This window comes from Falco biarmicus, chromosome 1 (genome assembly GCF_023638135.1).
Source record: "Falco biarmicus isolate bFalBia1 chromosome 1, bFalBia1.pri, whole genome shotgun sequence".
Lineage (NCBI taxonomy): Eukaryota > Metazoa > Chordata > Aves > Falconiformes > Falconidae > Falco > Falco biarmicus.
Window position 1 is genome coordinate 34,442,095 of NC_079288.1, and position 26,156 is coordinate 34,468,250.

General features: G+C 48.9%; 2 protein-coding genes across 12 annotated transcripts in view; one reads left to right on the forward strand and one right to left on the reverse strand.

The window, feature by feature from the left end:
- HORMAD2 (HORMA domain containing 2) overlaps nt 1-15,344 on the reverse strand; it is a 35,698-nt gene extending 20,354 nt beyond the window's left edge. For 3 of the 7 annotated variants that reach the window (XM_056326698.1, XM_056326705.1, XM_056326693.1), the window contains exons 1-3: nt 3,905-4,069; nt 1,461-1,544; nt 429-573 (exon numbers count right to left, since the gene is read on the reverse strand). In XM_056326698.1, the coding sequence (XP_056182673.1) occupies nt 429-573; nt 1,461-1,544; nt 3,905-4,054 (379 nt within the window). In that variant the 5' untranslated portion in view covers nt 4,055-4,069. Of the gene's footprint in view, nt 1-428; nt 574-1,384; nt 1,545-1,794; nt 1,814-2,715; nt 2,786-3,904; nt 4,070-10,197; nt 10,504-11,137; nt 11,270-15,257 lie in introns of those variants that run through there. The other 4 variants (XM_056326724.1, XM_056326717.1, XM_056326712.1 and 1 more) reach the window with 4 other exon arrangements.
- On the forward strand, nt 4,240-24,832 carry LOC130143767 (acyl-CoA dehydrogenase family member 11-like). 5 transcript variants are annotated; one of them, XM_056326676.1, is made up of 15 exons: nt 4,240-5,209; nt 8,688-8,920; nt 9,555-9,654; nt 10,596-10,713; nt 11,575-11,708; nt 11,810-11,968; nt 12,514-12,608; nt 12,888-12,987; nt 14,443-14,583; nt 15,382-15,474; nt 15,866-15,973; nt 21,026-21,197; nt 21,448-21,514; nt 21,813-21,972; nt 23,354-24,832. In XM_056326676.1, exons 1-14 carry the CDS (start codon nt 4,910-4,912, stop codon nt 21,937-21,939), a joined length of 1,947 nt encoding a protein of 648 aa, XP_056182651.1. In that variant the 5' UTR covers nt 4,240-4,909; the 3' UTR covers nt 21,940-21,972; nt 23,354-24,832. The 5 variants fall into 5 exon arrangements, with proteins under 5 accessions (XP_056182651.1, XP_056182657.1, XP_056182627.1 ...); XM_056326682.1 differs by having other exon boundaries at nt 23,656-24,832; XM_056326652.1 differs by having other exon boundaries at nt 4,241-5,209; nt 22,053-24,832.
- Nucleotides 24,833-26,156: the final 1,324 nt, after the last annotated feature.

Here is a 26,156-nt window from a genome sequence, read left to right on the forward strand (position 1 = left end):
AACAATAAAACAAACAAACAAATCTGCTTTCAGTCTCGCAAGGAAAGCTGACAATGTGAACCTCAAGGGCTCAAAAATTCAAAGAAAAATAATCCACATCAACCAGAGTTAATTTTTTAAAACTTGCTGATTTTTAAGTCACTCTCCTAACTCTGAGACCTGATTCACATGGCTGGCAATGCCAAGGCATGGATATAAACCAAAAGAAACACTAACAGAAAAGGCATGAGTTGCCAGTAGCTCTAGGTTGTTCATGTTCTCTATCTACCTGATGCAGCAGCACTGCCTGCATCCAGACTTGAGAAGGCCTGTTAGCTAACTTTCTAATAAAGTGAACCTATATGTATATGAGCAGCTGGAAGCTAACATGTAGAACAGATTATACCTCAAATATGCCAAGTAGAAATAAGAACTCCATAAAGTGTTACCTTCTAAATAGCGAGTTGCATAAGCCCTCTCTGGGAACAGCCCTCTCATGTATGTTATACAGGATACAGAGGTGGCCAGAAGTTTTTTCACCAGCACCATAGACTGCTGCTCAGTAGCAATTGTGTTGGGGAACACCACTGATTCCTGAAATAAAAGGGCAAAGCCAAAAATAAGGGCAAAGCCAAAAATAGCATCACTTTAGTGTAACACAGGGATTGTATTTAGAAACAACTTTCAGCAGGTAGAAAAAGAAGGTAACTTAGAAATGTAGTTGTAATGTTTCTCTAGTCTTCAGACTACACAGGGAAGACTCATGTGTACCGTGGGTGGGATTAAATGTTTTAAGGAGAGTTATCAATAGATCTGACATGATTTATTCAGATGCGGACTGCACTGATCAGCAATTCCCTCCCCTTCTATCACAGCTGAACGTTCCCATCCTCTCCCCTGCACCAATGCTGACACTTAACAGACAACCACCCCTAAAAAAAAAAAAAAGTTTATAGTTTGATGCCAGCTTAGCTCAACAGAGCTAACTGTGGAGTGAAACATGTGCCAGTGCTGCTGTGGCATTCACTGCTGTACCGAAGCTTACTGCCTGCCACAGCTTTTGAGATCTGACAGCTGACGCCTTGAGCCTGTCAACGCTGTATGTAGACCTAGTTTTCAGAGTGATTTTAATGCAGAGTTGTAAACAGAGCAAGTCTACAGTTGGAGCTAATGTAAATACTAAACACTGTGTGATTTTAACATGAACAATCTCAGTGGAAAGTATACTAAATTTAATTCCTCTGTAAGTCCGTTGCTTTTCTTCCTGCTAATAAGGCTCTGCGCACACCTAATAAGCCTACATTTATTTAGTCAAACATGTCAAAGCCCCATGCTGTATCTTCCTAGACTTACTAAATGGGAAATAATCCATCTAAGAACAGCAGACAACAAAAAGTGTTCTCACCTCACCAGGCACCGACAGGCCAAGTCCAAAACTGAGAGCCAAGACTGTCAGTACCATCACATTTCAAGGTTTTTACCTTAGAGGACTTAGTCTTTTGCCCAGTCTGTAAAAGCTGATGAGTAGCCATCCTATATTTCAAAGACCTGCCTTCCACTTGTAACTAAAACCGGAAAAAAAGAAGATATGAGACGCTTGGAAAATACACAGTCACTGATATTTTTCATTTTCCTTAAACTAAGAACAAGATTCTTCAGCTTCTTCTGATTTGAAAGCTAACTGCCAGCCAGGACAGTTAAAGCGAAGCAAACCAAGGATACTCCACAGCACTATCTGGGAGCCTGCAGAGCAAGAAAACTCCCTATTCGCTGTGAACGATCAATAGCATTTGAAATTCAGGGCCACAACTGTACCTGGTGTCAGCTGGTGCCACTTCAAAATGCATTTCTCATATTCCAAACCACAAATGTTAATTCCTACAACCATTTAAAAGTGTGAAGGGGGAATGTAAAAGAACTGGAAGTCTGCCAATAGCAGCCAATATTTTAGCAAGGGTAAGCAGGAAACGCACTAACATCAATCTTAGTCAGAAGAAAGGAACGATTCTTCTGGGACACCTTGAAAGGGGAAGAAAAAAGAAAAAAAGAAAAGAAAAAAAGAGAAGTCCACACTGTTTCAATGAAAGCAGGCCCTGTTAGACAAGCCTGGATTAAAGAGGAAAATATTCTTTTTACAAGAATGGAAAGCTGATTGATAAAGGCAATAATGTGGACATTACATGTTTCCCACTTTGGTGAGGTGCTTGATTTAGCACTGTCTGACATCTTGATTAAAAACTTCCATTAGATGGAATTAACAAGGCATGTATTAACCAGTTTGAAAAATGGCTTGCTGGGAGATCTCAACATGTAGTTGCTAATGGGGAGATGTTAATAAAAGAAACCACCACAAACAGATCCCCAGAGAGGCATTGCCTCGTCCACAGCTAGTCAATATTTCTATTAACAATTAAAATAATAGCATAAACATAAACACAGTGGGCTGATTTAAATTGTGACCTAATGCAGTAAGCAGCAGGCTTTTATCAACACAGTTGATCTCATCTTGTTCTGCATTTGTACCTTTTCAGCTTTTTTCCATGAAAGCCTCATTTCCATTTGTTGGCAGTCATTAAGACATGTTGATTGGAACATGCTGACAGCTTTTATGCTAAATTTAGCACTTCATTTAGTAATGAGGACAGATTACAGCTATAAAACTACATTTAAACAAATATACACCTGCAAAATTTTTAATACATTAAATATTTTAGGAAAGTATTTTTTTTTACTCACGATTGGCTAAGCACTGCGAACAGGACTGGCATGTGATGAAAGCAGACAAAGGTGTTATTCCAGTGTGAGGCTATTAGAATTAAATAAAGCTGATTTAAGCAAGCCAAAGAGGTAGGAAAACATGTTTTCTACAACATAGTACACCTGTAACTGATTCAGACTGAGCTTATCTAGCCTGACCCGGCTGCTTTGGGTTGGGGTATCCACCATGGCTTCAGCATTGCCATCTCGCCTTTGCCCAACCTGTGCTTGCTCCTGGCCTTTCAGAGAAAGAAAATGGCCCTCTGCTGCCCACCCCCGCTTTGTCACCGGTTATCTGGGAATCAGCAGCAACCGGGAACCCCCGAATCCCCACTCCAGGACGCCCGGGAGCTTTGCCCCCTCAGCCCTGTGCCCGCACACTGCCTGCCCCTCACGTCCCACTCGGGGAGCTGTGAGGCTGCAGCAGGGCCTGCAGCGGCAGCCATGGCTCCCAGGGGAGCTTTTCAAGTTGGTTTTTTTTTTTTTCCCTTCTGGTTTTTTTTTCTGTTTGGGTTGGGTTGGGTTGGGTTGGTTGGTTGGTTTTTTCTTTTGGTTCTTTTTTTTTTCTTTGAGGTGAAGCTCAGGCCCCCACCCGGGGGCATGTCCCTTCCCTCACCCGGTGAATGCCACCATGCTGAGGGCAGGGGTCCCCTGACAGGTGGGGTGGATCCCCTGAAGGAAGGGTAGTCCCCTGAGGCTGGGAGGGCCCTTAGGGGTGGGGAGGGTCCCCAGAGGCCGAGGGGTCCCCTGAGGTGCAGGGGGTGTCCCCTGACGCTGGGAGGGGGGTGCCTGAGGGGTGGGGAGGGTTCCCTGAGGGAGGGGAGTCCCCTGAGGCTGGAGGGGGGTCCCTGAGGCCAGGGGGGGCCCTGAGGGGAGGTCACCTGAGGCCAGGGGGGTCCCCAGAGGCTGGGGAGAGGGTTCCCTGAGGGCAAGAGGGCTCCGGAGGCCGGGGTGCCCCCTAAGGCCGAGGGGTCCCCTGAGGCCCGGGGGGGGGTCCCCTGAGGAGAGATCCCCCGAGGTGCTGGGGGTGTCCCCTGAGGCCCGGGGGGTCCCCCCTGAGGGGAGGGTAAGGTCCCCAGAGGCCGGGGGGAGGATTGCCTGAGGCGCGAGGTCCCCCCTGAGGCGCGACCCCGGCTCCCCCCGCGGCCGGCCCGGGCGGTTCCAGTACCTGCGCGCCAGCCCCGGCCCCGCGGGCTCCCCCGGCCGCCTGGGCTGGCCTGGGCGCGGCGCTGGGGGCGGGCGGCGGGCGCGGGGCGGCGGCCCGGCCCAGCCCGGCGGCGCTCTGAGGCGGAGGCCCCGCCGCCGCCGCCCCCGCCATGTTTCCGGGGCCTGCCCAGGCCGGGCTGGGCGGTTTCGTGCTGCACCTCACGGATAGGTGACCCCGGGGAAGAAAGAACGGCAAGGCCGTGGCGGCGTGGGTGGTGTCATACTTGTTTAAAATCGTTTTAAAGTGAAATACTGTTTTTATTAGTAACATACCAGCCCAAATTAGGTGCAGGTGTTACATTGCTCAAAGCCTTGAAGACACATTCTCCTCCGAGTGTTCTAGTACTTCCCTAGGGAAAGTGGGAGCCTTAATACCGTCCCAACACATTAAAAGCATCAGGGACTTCACAAGAAACATGATTTTGGAGCCAGTGTCACAACCTAGGCAAGGAGGATGGATTCTCTGACTCCTCAGTAAACTTAGTGTACAGAATAACCTGCCTAGACCATTTCTTCCCGTTTCCAGGCATTTTGTTATCCTTCAGATGAGGGAACTTGTTTTTTCCTTCTCATCTCTGCCCTGTTATCATCCCACGGGATAGGGTGCGGGTGGGAGCACCCCCCTGGTTTCCCCAGCTCTGGAAATGGTTGTAATGAAGCACCCCCCTGGTTTTCCCAGTCCGGTTGGTTGTAATAGTTTGCCCAGCTGGCCGGGGAGGACACAGCGCTCTCTGAGTACTTGTGTTTTTCCAGGCCATTTTCCAATCTCTTTCCAAAGACCTTTTCCCTACTTCAGTTGACAACAGCTGCTGGAAAGCTCCTCCCCGAGGGAGGAGAGAAGACATAACTGATTTTTGAGAATAACTTCACAACATTAAAACAGAGCAGGACTGGTGCAGCCATCAGTTGAGCAAGGGCCTGGAGGTGAGCACCGTTGGCGTGACACGCTCAAGGGCTTTGCAGGATCATGTTTACCTGTCGCCTGCCTTGGTGGACATCCAGTGCTGCCTGCAAGCTGTGGCAGCCGCCTCACTTTCTGCCTGGTGTCTGGGAGAAGTGCCAACTGCCGAGTTGTAAAGGAATCAACACAACCGTGGGGCAGGGGCAACAGGTGGATGCTCAAGAGAAACAAGTCTTAGAAGATCTGGAAATGCCCCTTGCAAAAAGGGACATGGAGACCCTCTTCCAAGAGCAGCCTGAGACTGGGAACCAGTATTTGGAAGACGCTTTGCTTCGGAGTTACTTGAAAACACACCTTCCTCCCAAGGTCTGACATGCATGTTTATGTTTCTGTGTGTGCACAGTACAATTCTGGCTGGGGTGCTGTTTAAGACTGTGAACTGAGCTTTTCTGAGCCCTTTTGTGGGGTTGGAGTGTTTAACTGGGAGGGTTTTATCAGCACTTTTTGACGCTGTTTATCTTTGAATCAATGCAGGGGTGAAAAATACTGCCAGGGCATAAACAGAAAGTGGCTTAGTGGAGTCCTGTGACCAGTTTGGGTCTTGCAACAGGAGTGTTGTTTTGGGATTGTCAGTGCAGGCATTTGCTGTCTGGTCATCCAGAGAAAGAAATTTCAGAGAAAGGAAAAAAAGTAAGGTGCTTCCAAACTCTGCGGTGCGCTTCCACTTCTCTCTTCAAGAGAGGGGCTTTTAAGGAAATTCCTTTCCGAAGGAAGGTATGGGGCTGTTCTCAGCTGAGCGCTGAAGAGGATGCAAAGGCCCGTGAGGGTTTGCTTGTTCTCAGCACAGGTCGTTGACTTTTCTGGGTTGATTTTCAGGCAGGGAAGGCTCTCTACAAGTTTGCATGGGTGCAGAGAGGTGGGGTAAGACCCTGAGCTGTGGGTCTCTTGTTCTGTGAGGTCCAGTGCTACAGGAACCGCTGGAAAGAGACAGCTCATCTCACTGGCTGTCCTCTGCTGTCACCCCAAGGACCACAGCTCTTTTCCACTTCTCACAGACCAGGTCTCATGCAGCAGAGTGTGACCTCTCTGTGATTTATTCCAGCAGAAGCAATATAATGACCTGTAAAGCTACCAGGTGAGTAGAGAGGCAAAACCTGGCTTTCAGTGACACCCTTCCTCCCTCTGCTTGCTCTTCAGGTCTGTGAGGCCTTACAGACACAGGATAGTAAGAGTTTGGTGACAGTGTTGGGAGTTTGCTTTTGTCACAGGCATCACAAAAGACAGGAATGAGGCCTCCCTAAGGACCGCTGTGGCCTTCTTGCCAAAAAAGAAAACAGGGAAAGGGGGATGTCTTTGGGCAACCATGAAGATCTTGCTCCTAATCTTCACCTTTGAAAGAAGCATGATTCAGGTCTCCCAAAGAATAAAAAGGAACAGTGCTGTATTTCACCAAGGCTGAGAGTTGCTTTCCACTCCTTTCCCCAAAAGACAAAAGTGGCTGCAAAATTTAGCAGAGAATCAGCAGCATCTCCCGTACATTTCTGTGCTTGGTCCCAGCGGGGCAGTGTTGCCTCACTGCTGAAAGGCAGAGCCCGGTCTGTGCTGTCTGCTTGATGCAGCACCCACTTGTTCGCAGCCTAAGAGCTAGCTGAACACCTTCCTCTCCAGGAGAGCAGCAACAGATGAAGCTTTGTGTGTCCCACTGAAGCAGGCATCACGCTGGAGGGTGATTCCTGTTGTACTATTCATCTGTGTTCAGTGGTGAACACAGAAATTTTCCTGGAATGAAGCAAAAGATTTCTTTCTTTGTTGGAAGTGATTTCTGGAGAACACAGAAGAAAGCACCAGCTTTTTCCGGGCATCATTGTGAAAAGGCATCTGTTGATTGTTTTTTTATCTCCCTAAAAATATGTCCTTTAATATAAAGGATCATGTTTGCACAGTTAATGTGCCCTGGGACATCAAAGGATGAATTAGGGTGAATGAGACCACCCAGCAGATGCTGCTGGGTAGCAGCTTCAGCCCTGACCCTAATGGTTTACAGATGCCCTCTCTGTATCCTGGTGTACATTTTTTGGAGCGCCCAGGCTGTTGTGTGTTATGTTCAGCGGTCACAAACATAGGAGCTCAGATTTTGTTCTTCATAGGAGCTCAGATTTTGTTCTTTTACCTTGAAAATAAACACATTCACTTGGGCAACATGGTGATTTTTTTAAGGTTACGTGTGGTCAGGGCATGAGCTCACAGCTAGGCAGTTGGGTTGTTTGGGTTTTTTTAGAGAATGTGGATGAGGTGAAGTGATTGTTGCAGTCTGAGTTCACTGCAGAGTGAGACCCATTTGGTAGACTCATATTCTTCTGCCCACAAAAAACACCTGGTAAACAGTTCAAAGTTTCTTGTGCTTCAGGGATCAGCAAAGTCCATGAACCCTGGATCTTAGGTTATGCCTCTAAAACAACCTCCAAATTGTTATCAAGATATGATAAGCATTGGAGGCATACACCCATCCCAGCTGAGCTCCACCAAGAGCAAACAGGAGTACGGCACGAGCTGTACTGGTTGACAGGGTTCTCGTGCATGGTTTTGGCTTGTTTTGTGATTTTTAACACTGTTTCACCATCCACCTGAAGGAAAACTAGCTGGTCTGAGGATGGAGACTTCCAGAGTAGGAAATGGGCAGTGTGTGCTGGATCCTCATTACACACACTGAATGGCAGAGTGATGAAAGAATCAATCATACGGGATGTAGTTGAATGAAAAGTCAATACAGCGGGAGGCAGGGAGAGGAAGAAGCAGTGTTTGTATTTCATCAACAGCAAATTAATGTTCTGTAATTGCACCGTTTTGGGTAGAGCAACTACAGGGTTCACCTCCACGATTGTTATATTGAGGAGGAAATGAGCATCTCTTGAGGGGTAGAGAACAGCAAAAAAATACTTCCCTGATGAAAGCAAATCTAGACCAGGTGCTTCTTTGACCCCCAGTATAGTCTTGTATGTATTGAAGCTGATGAGCATCCAGCAGTGCTAGAGGTTGGGGTCTGCCTAATTTAATCATTCATAAGTCAGGTTATTTAAGCCTAGGCAAGTTCACCAGGCTTTGGCCACAGACAGCGAACAGCACTTGCAGAAGGCAATTCCTGTCACCTTGAAATAGGTATCTGAGAGGGTTGGAGTGAATCACTCCTCTGCGGGTGCCAGTTTCGCTCCACTAACTACGGACAGAATACTCCGTCCAAGTCAGCTAAGCCTGGCTGAAACACGGGCACATGAATCCTTATTCAGGGCCATTCAGGAGGCTGGATGCATGGTAGAAATTTTAATCTAGACACCCTGCGTGCCAGGCTGAAGCTCAAGTGACGGCTCTGTCCCTCCTTTTCTAATCTGGTAGTTAAGTAACTGCTGAGCCTAGTGGAAGCTTTCCATTTTTGGCAGCTGTTCCCCTGGCATTCTTCTCCAACAGTAAATCACAGAGTGGCTGAGGTTGGAAGGACCTCTGGAGATCGTCTCGTCCAACCCCCCTGCTCATGTACATCTGTGGCATTCTCAGTGCTGATACAAAAGCTCTTCTGTCTTTTTTAAAATCCAGAGATGCTGCCAAAAGTAACTTGAAAAAATTATTTTGGGGCAAAAAAAAAAAAAGTGACAGCTGAGCACAGCTGTGCCAGCAGAGGCTAAGAGACAAGCTGTCGTGCTGCATTACTGAACGCATGGAAGGGCCAAGTGGCAAGAGACCACTAGCGCCGCAGGACAATATGGTTAGTCCTCTGCCTTTCCAGTTAGGACTGGCTGAGGCTTCTTGCCTTCCAGGGACATGCTGAAGGGCTCTTGTTGTTGCCTCACAGGTACTGGAGGAGGTGAATCAGGACCTGGAGAGGTTTGGAAACCGTCTGCTAACCAAGATCAAACCTCTAGGATGGGAATGCGAGTTGAACCCCCCAGTGTTTCGGCAGTATGATGCCTGGGGGCAGCGTGTGGATCAAATTGTCACCTGCTCAGCCTGGAGGAGGATGAAAGAGATTGCGGCAGAAGAGGGGCTGATTGCTGAGGCCTATGAGAGAAGATACTCCAGCTGGAGGTAACTGGGGGAGCCTGGGAATGACTTGGTGCTTTCCTGGTTGTTCTTAGCAAGCTATATTCAGCATCTTGTAGGACTGAACTTCTTGTTGTATAATGGGTAACAGATGATGCACGGACAAAAGCACACCTACCGCTGTACTGAACAGCAGTGTCTGTCCACTGCAATGTTCCACAGCGGCAATGATAAGCTGTAACTAATGGCCTACAGTTGATCATAATATTCTTTGATGTCACCTTCCTAATTCCGGGACCTGGGAGTTCCCTGCGCTGCTCCAGCTTTACAAGCATTAGTGGTAACACAGCTAAAGATCTGGGATTTACTTGTGGTTTCATTGTATTCCAGCCTCTGGAGATAGACTCACATTTCTTTTTTTAAAAAAACTGCTCTTAATGTGCACCAGATGGCAAGCAATGCCTTTCATCCAGCCTTGCCCTGGCAGTCCCTCTGGGATGGAGAAACTGCTGCTCCTCTTCTCTCTTCCTGGCTGAAACAGTTTTTGCCCTCTCAGAAATAAGTGGTCTGATTCTCACCTGTTTTGGCTGTATTTTGTTCCTCTCCCTACTCAAGATGTTTTATCCTCCTGTTGTTAACTGCTGCATAACCTGCTGTTTTCACTCTCTTTCCTTCCCAGTCGTTTGCATCAGGCTGTCAAACTGTACTTGTTTTCAAGCTTCTCTGGAGGTTTCAGCTGTCCACTGGCCATGACTGATGGGGCAGCCAAAGTCATTGAGGTATGAGCTTAGCTGGTCTCTGAGCGCACAGCCCATGGCCTGGCAGGGCTGGCTAGAGACTGGAGCACTGGCCCAGGATGGAGGAGAGCTGATCTGCCATCTGGCTCTGGGCATGGCCCGCCCTTGCTCTGTGACTCAGCTCTGTCACCCACTGCCTTTCTCCTTTACAGTTACAAAGCCTTTGTGTCCAGGCTAGCTTTTATGTTTATTTACAACACTGTGGACAACAAGGCCTTTGCTGCACATTAAACCTGTGGCACTGCAGGTAGTTGGAAAGGCATCCCATATGTTTTTACTACAGGATGGTTTGTTTTCATGTTTCATGTGTGGAATGGAGTTACATGTATTGGGTCAGATCGATTCCTGATGTAAATTAACCAAGCAAGCAAGACTTTTCCAGTCTGAAGGTTTGGCTCTGCATCCTAGTGACACCCTTTGTACCTCTGTCAGTGGCTATGCAGGATGCAGAGAAAAGCTAGCTCTTAAGTAGCTAGCTCTGGGCATTTAAATTCAATAAAAAGAAAAAAAGTACAAGGTTGTTACCTTTTTCCTGCAGCACTTTGGGTGCTGGTGACATCCAGCGTATATGAACATATGCAGATACCCTGGCACACGTGCTGTTTTGAAAGCTCTCTGTCCAGATGTCTGGCAGTGCAGAAATCCGAGGCGGGTAGGGGATGCTCAGCACTCATCTTTGCAACACAAGTCCGCACCTTCTGTCTGCACAGTGCTCCAGCAGCCATACAGGAGCCAGACAGTTTCACAGACTCTCAGCAGTACATGCAGATGCTTGGCAGTGTAGGACACTCGGTGCCCCGCTCCCCTGCTTGCAGACTGTCTGTTCAGAGCCTAGGACACACCAGTGTGAGTTAAGGCAACTGTCTTGATTTCATCTACTGTGTTATGATCATCTTCGTTTTTTTCCCCCTCCCCCAAAACAGTCGCTAGGTTTTCCTGTATCTCTGAAAAGTGCTTTTGACCACCTGACATCCCGTGACCCCAAGAAGTTCTGGACCTCTGGCCAGTGGATGACTGAGCGCAGGGGAGGCTCTGATGTTGGTACGTGTTCTGAGGTGGGAAGCAACTGCAGCAGCAGTTAGATGTGTTAGCGAGAGCTGAGAAAATGAGTGGTATGGGGAACTTACAAAACCAGGTAGCTGGTTTAGGAAACTTCAGCAGGAGTCATCCAAATCCTCTGCATAGCTCTGCTTAACCAACAAAAGGCCCAACTTCTGTCCACTGATGCATGCAGTACACACAGGCAGCTGCAGCGTGTGTTCCTCGCACAGATAACACACTGCCACATTGATGTCTAGCTCTATAATCTAAACCTTGAGCAAGACAGTTAGACCCATGCCAGCTGGGACTGCGTAAGCATTCTTGGCCTTCGACTTTTATTCCTTGGCCAATGTTACTAATAGCATGATGGGCCAGGAAACCTCAGAACTCTGCTGAGGAGACAGAAATGTGGAAGGGGAGTCACCTGCATCTAATGAAGCTGCAGCTGGTTTCCTGGTGGAAGAAGTGAAAGGGTCAGCCGTGGAGTGAAAGATGTGCATCACTGCAGGACTCCCAGTTCCGTAGCACCCTTTGTTTTTCTTGGCTGTGGTAGCTCCTAAAGAAATGGAGGCATTTGGTTATACACCGTGGTGCATTCTGCTTACAAAGCACTGCCAGTACCAGGTGTAATTCTGGAGCAACTGCTGGAAAGGCTCACAGTTAAAAAAGCATATTTCCTTTCTAGTGCTTAACTCTGGCTGCATTTCTTATCCAGGGTCAATGAAAGAGATTAGCAGCTAACCCATACTCCATCTTGATAGCAAGAGGTGACTTCAAAGAGCTGCTGCTTAACCCGAAATTCAGCATTGATTAATACAGAAGTTCCTGTAAAGGCAAGATGATCTTCTTTCTTTCTTTCAGCTAATGGCACAGAGACAGTGGCCAGAAAGCAGCCTGACGGTACATACCGTCTCTATGGCTTTAAATGGTTTACATCGGCTGCCGATTCGGATGTGACATTAACCCTGGCCAGGGTAGCGGATGCTGAAGGAAAGGTAAACCAGTGCTGTTTGATAGCGGAACCAGGTGAAGGAGCAGGGGCATTCTTTTTCTTCCTTGTTTCATTGTAATGAAATCCTCTTTGCATGCCTTTCAGTGGCCTCGGGGTTCCAGTGGCCTGTCCCTGTTCTTCCTGAAGGTTCGAGATGAGGAGGGGAAGCTAAACAGCATCCAAGTGCAAAGGCTGAAAGACAAGTTGGGCACACGGCAGATGGCAACAGCAGAGCTATGGCTAGATGGAGCTAAAGCAGAGCTAGTACGTAAGGTTTCACCTTCCTGTTGGGACTGGGCTGGCTTGGCATGGCAGACCACTCCTGGGGGTTTTGGCAGTGATACCAACTGAAAAAGTTCCCCTCTTCTACCTCTGTGGCTGGCTGTTCACTTTGCAGAACGCTTCAGCAACAGGGCTGTGTGTGGGACAGAGCTGAGAAGAGCTCAGGAAAAGTTGAGAGGGAAGAAAAAATTAAAAAGTCATTTTAGGCTGGTCATTTCCCTAATCCAGTTGCATTGACCCAGCTGAGGGACAGTTCGATGTAGCATGCAGGTAGGAACAAGCAGCAAGGGCCAGAGCTGATAGTACTGACACGGTCTCCAAAGCCACCTCCCTGGTCACGCCACAGGCTTGGCTGAAACGAGACAGCCATATGTTAAAGCAAGCAGATCTCTGTGGTGCCTGAGGACAGAGGCAGGGTGGACAGCCTATATCTATGTATCTGTTGACACAGTTTTCACTTTGATATGTGTTCACTTCCAAGGCTGTGTGAAAGGCTCACATCAGCCTTTGTTCCTTGATGCTTTCAGATCTCTGCAGAGGGTCGTGGAGTGGCCTCCATCTCCAACACGCTGAACATAACTCGGATCCACAATGTCATTTGTGCAGTAGCTTCCATGAGAAGGTAAAGGCAGCATGGACCCCCCTGCCCAGAGCTGAACAAGCAGCTTGTCAGGACAAGGGGACTTTGCAATGCTCAGCATTGCAGCCGATTGACATCTGATGCCTTTGCAGGCACAGGTCTGGAAGCCAGCAGTGCTGGAGGAGGTTGGCCTGTGGGTGGGTGACCGAGGCTGGCGTGGTACAGCTAGGCAGGGTTCTTCCAATGCGGGTGGCTGGAAGGAAAAGCTCAGAAGTGGAAGGTTGCTGGTCTAACTGCTTTCCCTGACTGTATTCTCTCTAGGATGATCAGTCTGAGCAGGGAGTATGCATGCAGACGGGTTGCCTTTGGGAAGTGCCTCAAGGACCATCCCCTACACATGCAGACGATAGCTCGGATGGAGGTGAGGCTTTCAGGAGCTGAGCTGAGCCTGTGGGCAAGGAAAGAGGGCAGAGATCCTCAGCTGCTAATGAGCACAGCCAGCTTGTTTCTGTGTGCAGCTGTCAGATGTAAAGGCTGTTTCTGCTACAGTGAGATGTACGCAGCAGGGAAATTGCCATATTCTAGTGTGATTTGATCTGATGATAGACCTAGCTTCTCTGCTGGACTTCAGGTTGTCCTAAACAACAATTACTGGGGAGCTATCCTGAGAGGAGCGCCAAAGTTCATGCATGCACCTACTATGATTTGCCATGACCTCGGCAAGTTGGTCATTAGCAGAGTCTGAGTATGACACCATGGTCTCCTAAACTGCAGTTAACAGACTCTTGTCCAGGACTGATACAGACTCATCCAGCTTTCCTGGTAGCTCGTACACCAGATGAGCTGTTCCCAGCAGGCTTGAAGAATTCCTGAGTAGTCACCATGTACTTCAGTTTCTGAGAAGTTTGTCTTCACTGTGTACCTGCACAGTGCTCATCACCATAAGACACCGAGTTGAGTACAGCCTCTAGGTGTGAATGTCATTTAAGGCAATAGGAAGAGAGAGCAGCATGAATTGGCACTCTGGCTCTGGGAGGAATTTTGTGTGTGGGCATTCGCTCGCTGCAGAATGTCTCACAGCTTTGCCACCACTGCAAGCTGTAGCAGCTCATTAAATCCACAGGACACAGGTGGCTTCCCATCCCTACTAAAACTGCACAAAGAAGGCACACAGTTCTCCTTTCATCTGTCCAGGCACTGCTTCTTTTCTTAGGTGGTGTAACACCAATGCTTGCCCTCAGTCTGCAGTAGGTTCGTGCAAATTTTAAAAACAGTATTTAAAAATCCTCCTGCAAAGTGGGAGAGAGGGAAAGTGGTCAACATCTGTAAAACATAAAGCTCCAGCATCTCTTAGCCTGTGGCCAGAACTCCACCTCTGAAAGAAAGGCCAGATGCTATGTAGTCCCACAGCGCATCATTATGCACAGGGGCTACAGAGCTCCACATCCTGATGCTTCCCAAATCACAACTTGCCAGGGAAGTTGCTCAGCAAGAAAAGCAAAGACCTTGCAGATCCTGGTGCTTGGAGGCTGACCAGATGTGCGGTCTCACATCCCTTACCCTTGGGAAGGATGTGGATTTGTGACCTGAGTGCCTGATGGGAGCTTTGACAAGGCTCCGAGTAGGGCTGATGAAATAGTATTGCCCCTTTCCTTATGCTAGATTGCAGCGCCCATAGTTCATGCTGTGTGCTGTGGCTGGTCTGTGGTCTTTTTCTATGAAGCTGTGGGTCTGTACGGGCAGAGGTGGCATTTTACTGACATCCCATTATTGCATATCCCTTCGAGATATTCTCGTGGCACCTCAGCAGATCAGGCGTGCATCAGCCTGAGTCATGGATCCTTGCCAGTGAAACTCCCCACTTCTCTGCTTGCAGGTGCAGACACGAGGGGCATTTTTGCTGTTTATGGAGATTGTTCGTCTGCTTGGTCTTGTAGAAACCAACATGGCGAGTGAGCAAGACCAGCTTCTCTTGAGACTGCTGATACCAGTTGCCAAACTGTACACAGGGAAGCAGGTATGGAACAACCAGTTTGATTAGCCAGGAGTGGGGCTGTGTGGCACATTAGCAACCACAGAGCTGGAAAGAGAAGTGGCTAACACGGCCAGCGTGAAGGGCAGCAAGCAGGGGATACCAGCAGTGACCTCTGGCTGCAGGACCTGTGGCAATTATTGCTCTGCACTGCAGCTGGAGCTGTGGGTAGGAGACTTGTCCCTTTGCTCTCAAGGCCACAGATCAGCTGTCTGATCCGAACAGACGGAGCCAGCGCTGTCTGTGAAGTACTCCACATGCCCCAGAGGAACGCTGCTGAGGCTGCCCCAAGACTAAGGTGGGGTGCTGAGCCATGGGGAGTATCTTTCCCCTAGTTATGAATAAATAGAAGAGGAGGTGTTAATAGCTTAGCGTTAGCTTTAACTTCAGGGGTCTGTCCCTCTTCTGTTTGCCCTTAGCTTAAGTACCCAGAAGCTTACACACCATAGGCAAGTAGAAGGTAAAGACTCCTGAACTAGAGCCATGTACTCCTGTGTACCAAGCAAACCACAGGTTTATCCTTGCCTAGAGAGGACTGTGCAGAGACAGACTGTCCCTGGACCTTCTCCCACAGTCTGACTGCTCCTGCAGGCCCCCTCTCAGTGCTACTCAGTCTTCATTCCCTGGGCTGCTCCTCCTGCATATAATGAGCAACCTACCTCAGCAAATCAGTGGGTCCCAGTCAGTCCCACCCCAGCAGGAACTGCTGTGTGATGTTAGAGGTTTCTCCCCACTTTTTCCCCTTGTGCAACGTGGATCATGTCAGCTCTCTGCATTTTGCAGGCTTCTGCTGTTGTTGTTGAGGCAATGGAGAGTTTTGGAGGACAAGGTTACATGGAGGATACAGGCTTGCCAGTCATAGTCCGTGATACTCTGGTAAGGAAGCAGCAGCTCCTGTGTGTCACCTAGTCCCCTGCACAGTGTTGCATGGTTGCCTGCTAAAGACATGCGCAGTCCTCCCCAGACTCACTCCAGGTGTGGCAGCTCTTTCCTAGTTGCCTTCCAGCTGAGCTCAGCCATCACCAGGGAGGAGATGTGATTTGTTCCTGGTGCTGGGGTTGTTTCCTAGCTCAGCAATGGAGCTGGAGCTCCTAGCTCTCATCACCACTGCTCCTTTCCGCTTGTGGTGAGGTAAGACATCTCTGGAGATTTCCTTGATATCCCTTAGTGCTGCCCCATGCCTTTGTTTCCTCACATTTCCCTTTCTTCATTGCAGTCTCCCCAAAAGGCTCTTTCATGTTCTTCCACAGTCTCTTCTACCCCCCAGGTACTGTCCATATGGGAGGGAACAACAAATATCCTGTCACTTGATGTCCTGCGATCCCTCACCAAGAGTCAAGGACAGGTGATGGCTGTGTTCCTCTCCGCAGTACAGGTAAGCCCACATCAAAAGCACTGGTCAGCCTGATGTGCCCACTTTGGCGAAGTCTCATTTGGTGTTTATGCTCCTAGTTGAGATCAGCAGGGAATATGAGCAAACTGAAAGCTTTAGACAGGTATTCAGAAGGTGTCTTACAATTCTCTCTTTAAATAGCACTTACAAAAGCAGAACGCAGGCAGTGCTCATTTTGGGATCCTTGTGTGCTGCAAAAAACGCAGATGCTTTCATCTCAGCAGTGAAGAGTTTTGCATTGTCAGAGTTCCTCATGACGAGTACCGATACAAGTATATTTTTAACGTGAAAGAGTCACCTTCCTGAATCCAAAATAATTTTGTGGGTTTGTTTCTTAACTGGAAAAACACCACAAGACTGCTGAATATTAAACCTTCACTAGGGTTACCGACTGCGTTATGACTTTCTATTTTTATTCCCACTGAAAAGATGGAAAGAGCCAAAGAAGTTCCTTTGCTGCCTCTTTAGATTTGCTGTCCCCTGGCTTTACTTACAGGCTGCTCTTTTGAAGGTGCAGGAACTAGTCTGAAAGGCATAATCAGTGTGTCGGTCAGGGATGGCATTATCAATCCAGACAGAGCAATCCACATTACCTTAGCCCCGACACAGCGAGGGAATCCTGGGCATCTGGCGTGCTGGATTTGACCATGCATAGCCTTCACTTTCTCATCCAGACCCCTGGGGAAGGGAAAGGTCTGGGTCACTGTGCTCCCTGCAGCATTGACAGCTGGATAGAACCTGAGTAATTCTCACCAGTGGCTGCCGTGGGCATCTTCTGTTAAATTTCAAACCCACAACTCAGCTGCATTCTCTACAGAGCACCTCTCTGACCTCCAGAGGTGAGTGTCTCCTTGCCATCCTCTCAGACAACTTCTGATAAAGGAAAAATACCTCAAACAATTTGACTACCAAACAAGAAGGCCAAACCTGCTCATAAACAGCACTAAGCACACCTGCTAGTTAAAAAGTCAACTGGTCCAGCTGTTGATCAAAAGCAGCTTAGTCTGACACCGAAGGCAGTGGAGTGGAGAAGGAAAGGAGCTGGCGGCAGGCTCTAAAAATAATTTGGTAAGAAGGCGGCCTCCCCAGCCTTACACTTTGCTAATCTAAACAAATACCCCACCGAGGTGCTATACCACAGTCCTTGGAGCACCTCACCAGTGTAGCTGAGAGGGCCCCTCCAGCTTTTTAACAACTGGATCATCAGAGAAGCATTAAAGAACACAGCAACATGATTCAGAGCAGGTACCTGCCCAGCAGTAACGCCAAGTGTTGAGATTTATTAATTAACAAGCTCATCATTGCTCTTGCACTCCAGCAAATCATGCTGTATATGAGACTGGAGGGTGAACAAGCGAGCACTGACTTTAAAGGTCTCCAGATTCCAGTAAGTGCCGTTGCATTTGCTGCTCACGTCACACTGAAGCTGCCTCCATTTGCACGCGGAGCAGCTGGAGCTGGGAGAGCAGGATTGATGCACAGATTCTGGGTATAACAGCTCATACTTGGCAAATGTAACCTGGATGTGCCAGAAGGCTTTTCCCTTATGCCTCCAGCAGCCAGACATTGGAAAGGCAGGCTGGGAGGTATGTCTGCAGAGTGCCTCTTCAGCATCAGGCAGGTATGTGCAGTGTTTCTACACCAGAATCAGGGTTTCACTCACAGGTGATAAACAACCTCTTTTTGAGCTCCAGGTGTCCAAATTCTTTCGGTGTCTGGGAGTCTTGCTCATTTTGAAACATCATTCCCATTCACATCTATTGAGGAAATCATTTAGCCCTTCATAAAGGGGTTTTCTTTTTATTGATGCACACAAAATGAGTACAATTTATTTTATGTTTGTCCATCCAGGTTCTCAGTTTGCAGGATTTGTGCCCAATGACAGCCTGCTTCAGAGAAAGCAGCATTAGGACTTAGTACAGCGTAGCACCTTGTTCTCTGAAGGTCGTATCTCAGATACTTCCCCCCCGGCCCCACTGCCACCTATTTTTGCTTTTATCCTGTGTCACTTGCCTCTGCTGATGGTGGGATACTTACTGCTGACGGTGTGATCTAGGACCAGGAACCCAATGTAATTATCCCCAGAAAGAGGGAAACACAGAGAACTTCCTCATCCTTGCATAATGTGATTACGAGAAGCTGATGGTTTAGGGTTCTTGATACACAGGCAAGTGTATTACAAACCACCTGGTCCAGAGGTAATGAGTCTGCAAAGTCACAGGAGAACACATGGTGAAAAGGGCAAGTGTGAGAGACTGTCCAGCTGCGGTGGGAGTTTCAGGTGGATGCTGCACGGGGGCAGTCACTTCATGTTATACTAAAAATTTATTAGCTGGAATTTTGAGCCAGAGCGTTGGGTGTACTTTAGAATTCAATTACACTCTGAAAAGTGACTCTAAAATAGCACCGGGGAATTATTTGATCATTGCATTTTATTCACTTTAGATTAAATTTGGTCACGTTACAGTACAGTTGTGTTTCTGAATGCCAGGCCTGCGAGCATCTTGCAGAGCTCAGAATCAACCATCTTATGCATCAAGAATGACTGCGTAGGGCTGAAACTCTAGCTGCAAATCAGACATAATCTAGGACATGTGATAGTCTTTTCAGGTCCTTTTCAAACCATAACCACAATTATAACACAGCAGAAAATAAATGTAGGTTATTAAAGTGAGGCTATGTATTTTCTTGAAGCATTAACATGAGACTTGTGCTTCTAGGCCTGTTTTGAATGTTCTTCCTGTTGCTGTATTTTTAAATACTCATGATTAATCTTTTAAGTAAAATACCATTCTGACAATCTTGCTCTGCTAGTGACAGCACGGCATCTTAGAATTCCTCAGTCAAAAATGAAGAAATCAGAAATATTGGAGCTCTGAAGCTCTTTTGCTCTCTGATTTCAGTCAGAAAAGAACTGTACAACAGGCACAGCGATGCCGTGTGTGCGTGCCTCCCCTCAGTTACACCCTACGGGAACTGTAGCAGATCAACATGCAGGAGAGGAAAAAAGGAGCTGCTTCTGCCTCCAGCCTCCCTCAAGCAGCTCTCCAGCCTCTCGTTTTCAAATGCAGGGGAGGATGTGGAAAAACCCAGCTTGATCTTTCAGAAGATTCAGTGCTTTTGGTTAGGAAAAGAATGAGTGTAATCTGGGGGACAAAAATAAAGGTGTAAATTATTGGAGAGCAGAGAGAATACAACGTCTTTTTTGCCCCCTAAGGTTAAAATGACGATTTTATATTCCTGGTCTGTACTGCCCAGGTCTTTAAACCTTAAAAAGCAAGGCAGCGTAGGATGTCGCTGTTCGTACCTCAATCATTAGTGTGAGGGTGCTGATAGAAAAGCATACGTCGTCTCTGTGCTTGCCCTGTGTGCTGCTGGCTTCCACCCAAGCTGCTGGGAATAAGTTTATGCCTTTGGGGTCTTTGATTCATGTTAGCAACAAGCTCTGAGCTACTTCTAAAACATCTTATTAGCATTCTGTGGGCTCGGAGGGTTCTTTGGACTTTATCTTGGCACTAGACCTAACCGCTTTAATGATGGTGTTTTTGTATTTGTACAGCACATGCTGTGAGTATTTATGTACCACTTTGCCTAGAGCACAGAATAGCATCCATTGAGGATTGTGTTTTTCTTGTATTAATAGTCAGAAAATACAGGGCAATGGTGAGGCAGAAGGTGTCATGCACAGACGTGCTGCAGAAGACAAAACTGGGTTCAGCTTGTGCGGTCCAGAGTCCTGCTGTGCAAAAAGCTGGATTTTCACGTACCGGCAAGAGGAACTGCATGATCGCTTAAGCCAGAAAGCCTCAAAAACATTAAAAAAAATCAGTTCTGCGCAGCAGATACTTGTAGGCTTTAGCTTGATAAATAGCTTGCAAATGAGACTAATTAACAAAAAGCACCTCCTACCACCTGCTCTGCTACTTAAATACATAACGGTTCTTTTTCGCAATTCTGTCCGAGGTAATCCTTGAGTTCTACTGCAGAGAGACAGGTCTGAACGTTGTGGAGCAGTTACCGGGGCACACGAGGCTCCTGGGCTGAGCCCACCGACACAGGCAGGGCCAGCCCCCAGCGCAGGCAGCGCAGGCAGCACAGGCAGCACAGGCAGCACAGGCAGCACAGGCAGCACAGGCAGCACAGGCAGCGCCTGGGGCAGCCGGCCGGTGGTCGTGGCTTACTTGGCTGCAGCAGAGCCCAGCTGCAAGTGCTGTGGCAGGGTGCAGGGTCTGGAGGCTGGCGACGGCTGCGTGGGTGAGAGCTGGCTGCTTCTCCACGTGCGGGACTTCAGGGGGGACCAAGCTGTCAGCCCAGCCTGGCAGCTCCATGCAGGAGGCACGCGCTCGTGCGATCCCTGGTAAGGGGGAAGCAGAGATTAGAGGCTAGCCTCTGCCAGGTGCATCCAGGCAGCCATGGGAGTGCCGTGTCAAAAGAGCAACTGTTTTGGACTCTCTCAGCAGGGTATCGCTTGTGCTGTCACAAGGCAGTTGGGACACTGGGGAAGCAGCAGCTTAGCTCAACTCGGGGGAGCTTTTAGGTGGTGCTTTTAGGCACAGTTAAATGCCTGATGTCCATTAGAAACGGGCCGCTCTGGTCCTGGGGCCCTTCCCACTGACATGACTTGCAGAGAAAAGCTCCTTTAAATCTGAATTTTCCTGCCTGGACACAGCTGTAACAGCTTTGTGGAAGTAAAAATATAAAAATGGGAGAATTAGAACCCGATACAGGTATGTAATTAGAGAGAACTGGGAATGGGATCTGGTCCCCACATACATCTGGAAAGCCAGCACGGGAACAGCAACGCGGTGGCTCTGGCTCACAGGTGGTTTTCACCTTCAGGGCAAGGCTGGGAGTTTGCTTTTGGCACCGTCCCCTTTCCTGAGGCCACAGGGTGCCCTGACTGCCCCACCTATGGCAGTGCAAGTTACAGCCACCTTGATTTCAGCTGCTGGGTGTGCTCAGGCTTTCACCAGTCCTGTTTCCTTGCGGAAGGTAAATATGCTGTAATTTTTCCTGCGATTGTTTTCTTTGCAGAAAAAACTGGAGCTGGCTTCGAGCACTATGAAACTGGAACCTGCCGTCAAGCAAATGCGGGACGCCATCAGCAGTCTTGTGCAGTTCACACGAGCAGCTGGCTCAAAGGGCGCAGCGACCATGGAGCTAGCAGCCAGAGACTTCTCATACACCCTAGCAAGGACCTACGCAGGTAGGGGGAAAGACAGAAATGATGGATTTCAGCCCAGGAAAGGGCTAGGAACCAGTCCTGCAATGGCCTGGTTTCACACCTTCTGGGTAAAGGGTGGAGTTTTGAAGAAAGCTTGGTCCCCACCATCTGTCAAACCGAGGCAGCCCAGCCTGGCACATGCTGCTGGAAAGTAGCCACCACCCTCTTTTTTACAAGCCCTTGCTGTTTTGGCTGGAGCCCGGGGATACTGATGTCTCCCACTCTTCCACAGGAGCTCTTTTAATTGAACATGCAGCTCGGCCTGACGCTTCCTCCACAGACATCTCTGCTGCTCGAAGGTAAGCAAAAACCTCCTCTAGCCCTAACCGCTCTGGGGGATTTCTTGTGCAATGCAGCAGCCTTTGCTCTGCCCCTCCATGTGACCTGACCTCTGCCATGGTGAGACCCAAACTTTCCACCATCACGGACAGAGACAAACAGCTTTCTGGGCTGGTTGTGTCAGCATCCTGGCTTTTCCCTGCCACGGGGAATCTCCATGCTAGCAGTGATGAGGGAGCCAAACTGGGCAGGCTTAAGTGGAAACCGGCACTGTCTGTGTCACGGGGCTCAGACAAACTGTTGGTGTTCTCTGTTCAGGTGGTGCAACCAGGAGCTGTGCCCTGTGGCCACCGAGTTAGAGAACAGCAGCTACGAGGCTGAAGAAGCGCTCATGGACCACGCGCTGGTGTACGAGGGCAGCCCCACCGGCCGCAGCAGGCTGTGACTCACCAGAGGCAGCTCAGAGGTCCAGCAGAAGGTGGGTTGCAATCCAGAACAAAAATAAATAAAAAAAAATCCTCAGCCAGCCACGAATTACAGGTGGGGATGTTCCACCAGGGCCAGACGGAATCCTTCTGGAGTAACCCCCAGCTGCACCACCCGCTCCATTCCGCAGCCCACTGCTTTTGTGCTGAGTTATTTGCCGACGCAGACACAGAGATTCAGCCTAAGATGCTGAAATTTCTTACTGTGGTTTGGGCAAAGGCTAAGTGGTCAAATCCAGATAATGACTTGAAGCAGCAGCTCTTCAAGTGCCAACCGGGTGTTCTTTTTAAACCAAAATCAAACTGAAAATGATTCGAAACTGATTAAATACAAAAACCCACCATTTTTCCCTGTTCACCTTGCTTTCTAGCGCTACACACAGCCTTCCACCCTGGCACCTGCTAGGGATGGGGTTTTCTTCCAGGGCAGCCTCTTACACCCGCTGCGGCTGTGAGGAGGGCACAGGATTCCTCCATGGGAAGAGTTCCCTCCATGGGCACCGCTGTGCTCGGCTCAGGGCCCCCAGCTCCGTGGCTGATCTTGGCAACTCGTTGGCTTTGTAACCCAAATTTTCCGTTTTCCTAGCCAAGGTAGGCACAGGGCACTGCTTAGTTTAGCTTGTGCTTTTGATTTTTTCCTTTTATGTTGTACCTTGTCTCAAACGTGCTTTGCTTTTACTTTAAATTAACCTGGAGTAGGGGCTTTACCTTCTCACGTATTGTTGGGGACTTGGTCCCGATCCACTGTATTTCAAACACAGGACACAGTAAATTGCTATTTGCAGCTCCAGAAATGGTTGGTGTCAACATCAACACTGCTGTGCAAAGATGTTCTGTAACAGTTCAGGGGAGGAGGCAATTTCAATTACATCACTCAAACTACATCAAAATTGTACAAGTTGATACCAAAATTAAAGAACCCCCCCCCACACTTCCATAATTTTTCTTAAGAAAGCTTAAGAAAGCTTTTCTTAAGAAAGCTTTTTTTTATTCTCTGTGACCTCCAGAAAGCTTATTAATTCCCTGTGCATCATCCTAATGATGCTGCAGTTCATACTGACATGAATTCATAGAATCATAGGTTTGGGTTGGAAGGGACCTTAAAGATCACCTAGTCCCAGCCCCCTGCCCTGGGCAGGGACACCTTCCACCAGACCAGGTTGCTCCAACCCCGTCCAGCCTGGCCCTGAGCACCCCCAGGGATGGGGCACCCACAGCCGCCCTGGGCAACCTGGGCCAGCGCCTCACCGCCCTCAGTTTCTTCCTTATATCTAATCTAAATCTGCCCTCTTTCAGTTCAAGCCATTCCCCTTGTCCTATCCCTACACATCCTTGTAAAAAGCCCCTCTCCAGCTCTCTTGTCGGCCCCTTTAGGTACTGGAAGATGCTCTAAGGTCTCCCTGGAGCCTTCCCTTCTCCAGGCTGAACAACCCCAGCTCTCAGCCTGCCCTCACAGGAGAGGTGCTCCAGCCCTCGATCATCTTTGTGTCCCTCCTCTGGACTCGCTCCAGCAGGTCCATGTCCTTCTTACGCTGGATGCAGTGCTGTAGGTGGGGTCTCGCCAGAGTGGAGCAGCGGGGGAGAAACACCTGATGTTAAGTTTTAGATTGAAATCCAGTAACCCTCCACCAAAGCAAGCACCTAAGTAGTGACTGCGTGCTTCTCTTCACTCTCAGCCCATCAGTCTACCTGCTTGGTGTTACTCCGATACCTAAAAGTTTTCAGTTAAGAAGTTGCTAATGACCGAAGCAAACCAGACACAGAACAGCCAGTTGGCACATGTAGCTGCCAAGCGCCGCAGCACCTAGGGTGATGCACGGGAGGAGGGGAAGGGGCTGTTTGCCCAGCACAAAGGTGTCCAACGCTCCTCCAGTGCCAAGGCCCGTGGATCCAGGAAGAGCCACGTGCCCCAGCGCTGCCTCTGGGGAGCGGCACCGCGGGGACGGCTCCAGGGCTTGCTCTGTCCTGGCGCATGGACCATGGGGCTGAGCCGAGGGGAGCTCCCCCCAAACCACACAACGACCGTTTAGCCAGACCCAGCACCGAAGGGTGCTCCACCGCACCGTTTCTCTGTGCCTGTTACAAGTGCGTTGAAGTCAATAAAGACTATTTGGGTTTGGAAAATCTCCTACGTCCCTGTAGTTGTTTGGTGCCAAAGTGCAGAAGCCTGCAGTGCTGCTGAAGTCAGGAGAACGGGAAAGGGAGAGACACCACTTGACTCTGACCTACACGATGACGGCAGCAAAGCCCGTCGCCGGATCTCCACATGGGAAGGGCAGAAGGGTCTGACCGAACGCACTGAATGCAACACGAAGCGCAAGTCATAGTGTTAGAGCTGTCTGCAGAGCTGCTGATAAACCGCTGGGACCCTCTGCTCTCACCGAGCGCCCGTCTCCAAGGGACAGGTCTTTGGCAAGCAGCAGCGCCTTCCGTGCTCACTGCCCATCTCTGATGTCATGTCACCCCTGTCCTATGTATTTCACATGGGTTTTTTGAACACCAGGTAACTTCTTCCTAATACATGAGCTATAAATTTGCCTAAAAATAAGCCCCACAAACTGGGAGCCCTGCAGATACACCGATACAGAAAACACAAGGGACTGTAAAATTGTCACTGTGTAGGAAAATGACAAATTTATTAAGATCTAAATATTCACTCTGAGGCTACAGCAGAATAAATGCTGTTACAAACAAATAAGCACTAGGGTCTAACACTTTATACTGCTGCTAACAGCTCTCTGCTCTCATAGGTTTGCATGTTTTAAAACATTTAATGTTCTTGAAGTAATTAATCAAGACTTCAGATGTCATTTTAATACAAATTCCACCAAAAAAAAAAAAAGTACAATCAAATGCATCACCTGTTGCCACTGCAAGGTAAAAATCATTTAATAACATAACTATGGGAAATTGGTTTAAAAAACATATTTGTTAAATAGTAAGATAAAACTTTAGCAGCATTTAAAAAATTTGAAAGTCTGAAGAATATGGTAATCTTAAATCCCAAAAAGCTACAATCTGAGCTCCAATGCCTGTATTATGTGTGTAAAAGGAAAGGATGGGAATTCATGATTCCTCCGCCCCGGAGATGGCACGTCTGTGTGGTGTTGGGACAGTATGACAGACAACACTCGTACAGACGTGGCTGCATTAAAAGGTCACGTCTCTCTTTCTGCATCCTTGCTCTAGTGCTGGTGGGTTCCCTCTGTAACAAAAAATCGAGCTGAATTGTTAAAAAAGAAACTTCACGCTGCCTGGGCTTGGTCTGGGCTGCCGCCTCGGTGCTGCCCTGCTCGTCCTGCAGCACGTCTCTGCCAGTGAGGTACCGAGCTGCCCCCCGAGCGGCACCTGCCTGTCCCTTGGAGAAAATCCCACCAGGAGCAAAAGCTGTGCCCGGCAGCACCGCGCGAGCAGGGGCTGCATCGCTCACCTTACCTCGTGAAACAAAACCGAGCCTGAACTGCTGCTTTTTAACCAAGCAAGGTAATGCCATGGAGCTCAGGAGCCAGTTCCCAGCGATGGAATCCAGCTGAGGGCAGGTCTAGGGACTATGGGAAAACCTGATCCAGATCCTGCACCCGAGCTGCCCTTCGCTCAGCACCGTCTGAGCGTCTCCTTCCACACAGCCCAGCAAAACGACGTATTTAACTGACTCTGGACTCTTGTTTTCAAAACCTTGGCCGAGTAATTCAGGATCTATTGGAGGGTCCGTTACAGACTAACCAGAAAACACTGCACACCCCCATCCATTACACGAGCGCCGACTCTGCTCAGCTTTCCCACACGTGGCCACTGCCCTTCGCAGCCTCACACCAGCTCAAAGCCTCTCCCAGCGTGGGCTGTCCCACACCGACAGCCCTTCCCAGGTACTGGAATGGTTCCCGACGCCTTCATCCCCCTCACCACCAAAGAGCCTTTGGGTTTCCCTCCTACACGCGACCACTACCATACCTCACCCGTACAATGACGCTGGGATCAACCAACTGCTCCCAGCTGGCACGATCCCTGCCGCTGCCCGGCTCCTGCCCCACCTGGGGACCTGGGGACAAGGGGCCTGAGGTTCTCGGAGATTGTCTCGTTTCTCAGCCGCTAATGCTATTTGTAAGGCTCCCAATAAGCCCTGCAAATCGCCTTCGCACGCGACAGCACTGAAGCTGCGTGTTGCGATAGAGCCCTG

Bases quoted from the DNA above. Each gene is read 5' to 3' on its own strand.
- LOC130143767 (XM_056326676.1), top strand. From the start codon at position 4,910: ATGTTTACCTGTCGCCTGCCTTGGTGGACATCCAGTGCTGCCTGCAAG. The intron at 5,210-8,687 runs GTCTGACATGCA...GTTGCCTCACAG, and splicing joins AAACACACCTTCCTCCCAAG to GTACTGGAGGAGGTGAATCA. The intron at 10,714-11,574 runs GTACGTGTTCTG...TCTTTCTTTCAG, and splicing joins CAGGGGAGGCTCTGATGTTG to CTAATGGCACAGAGACAGTG.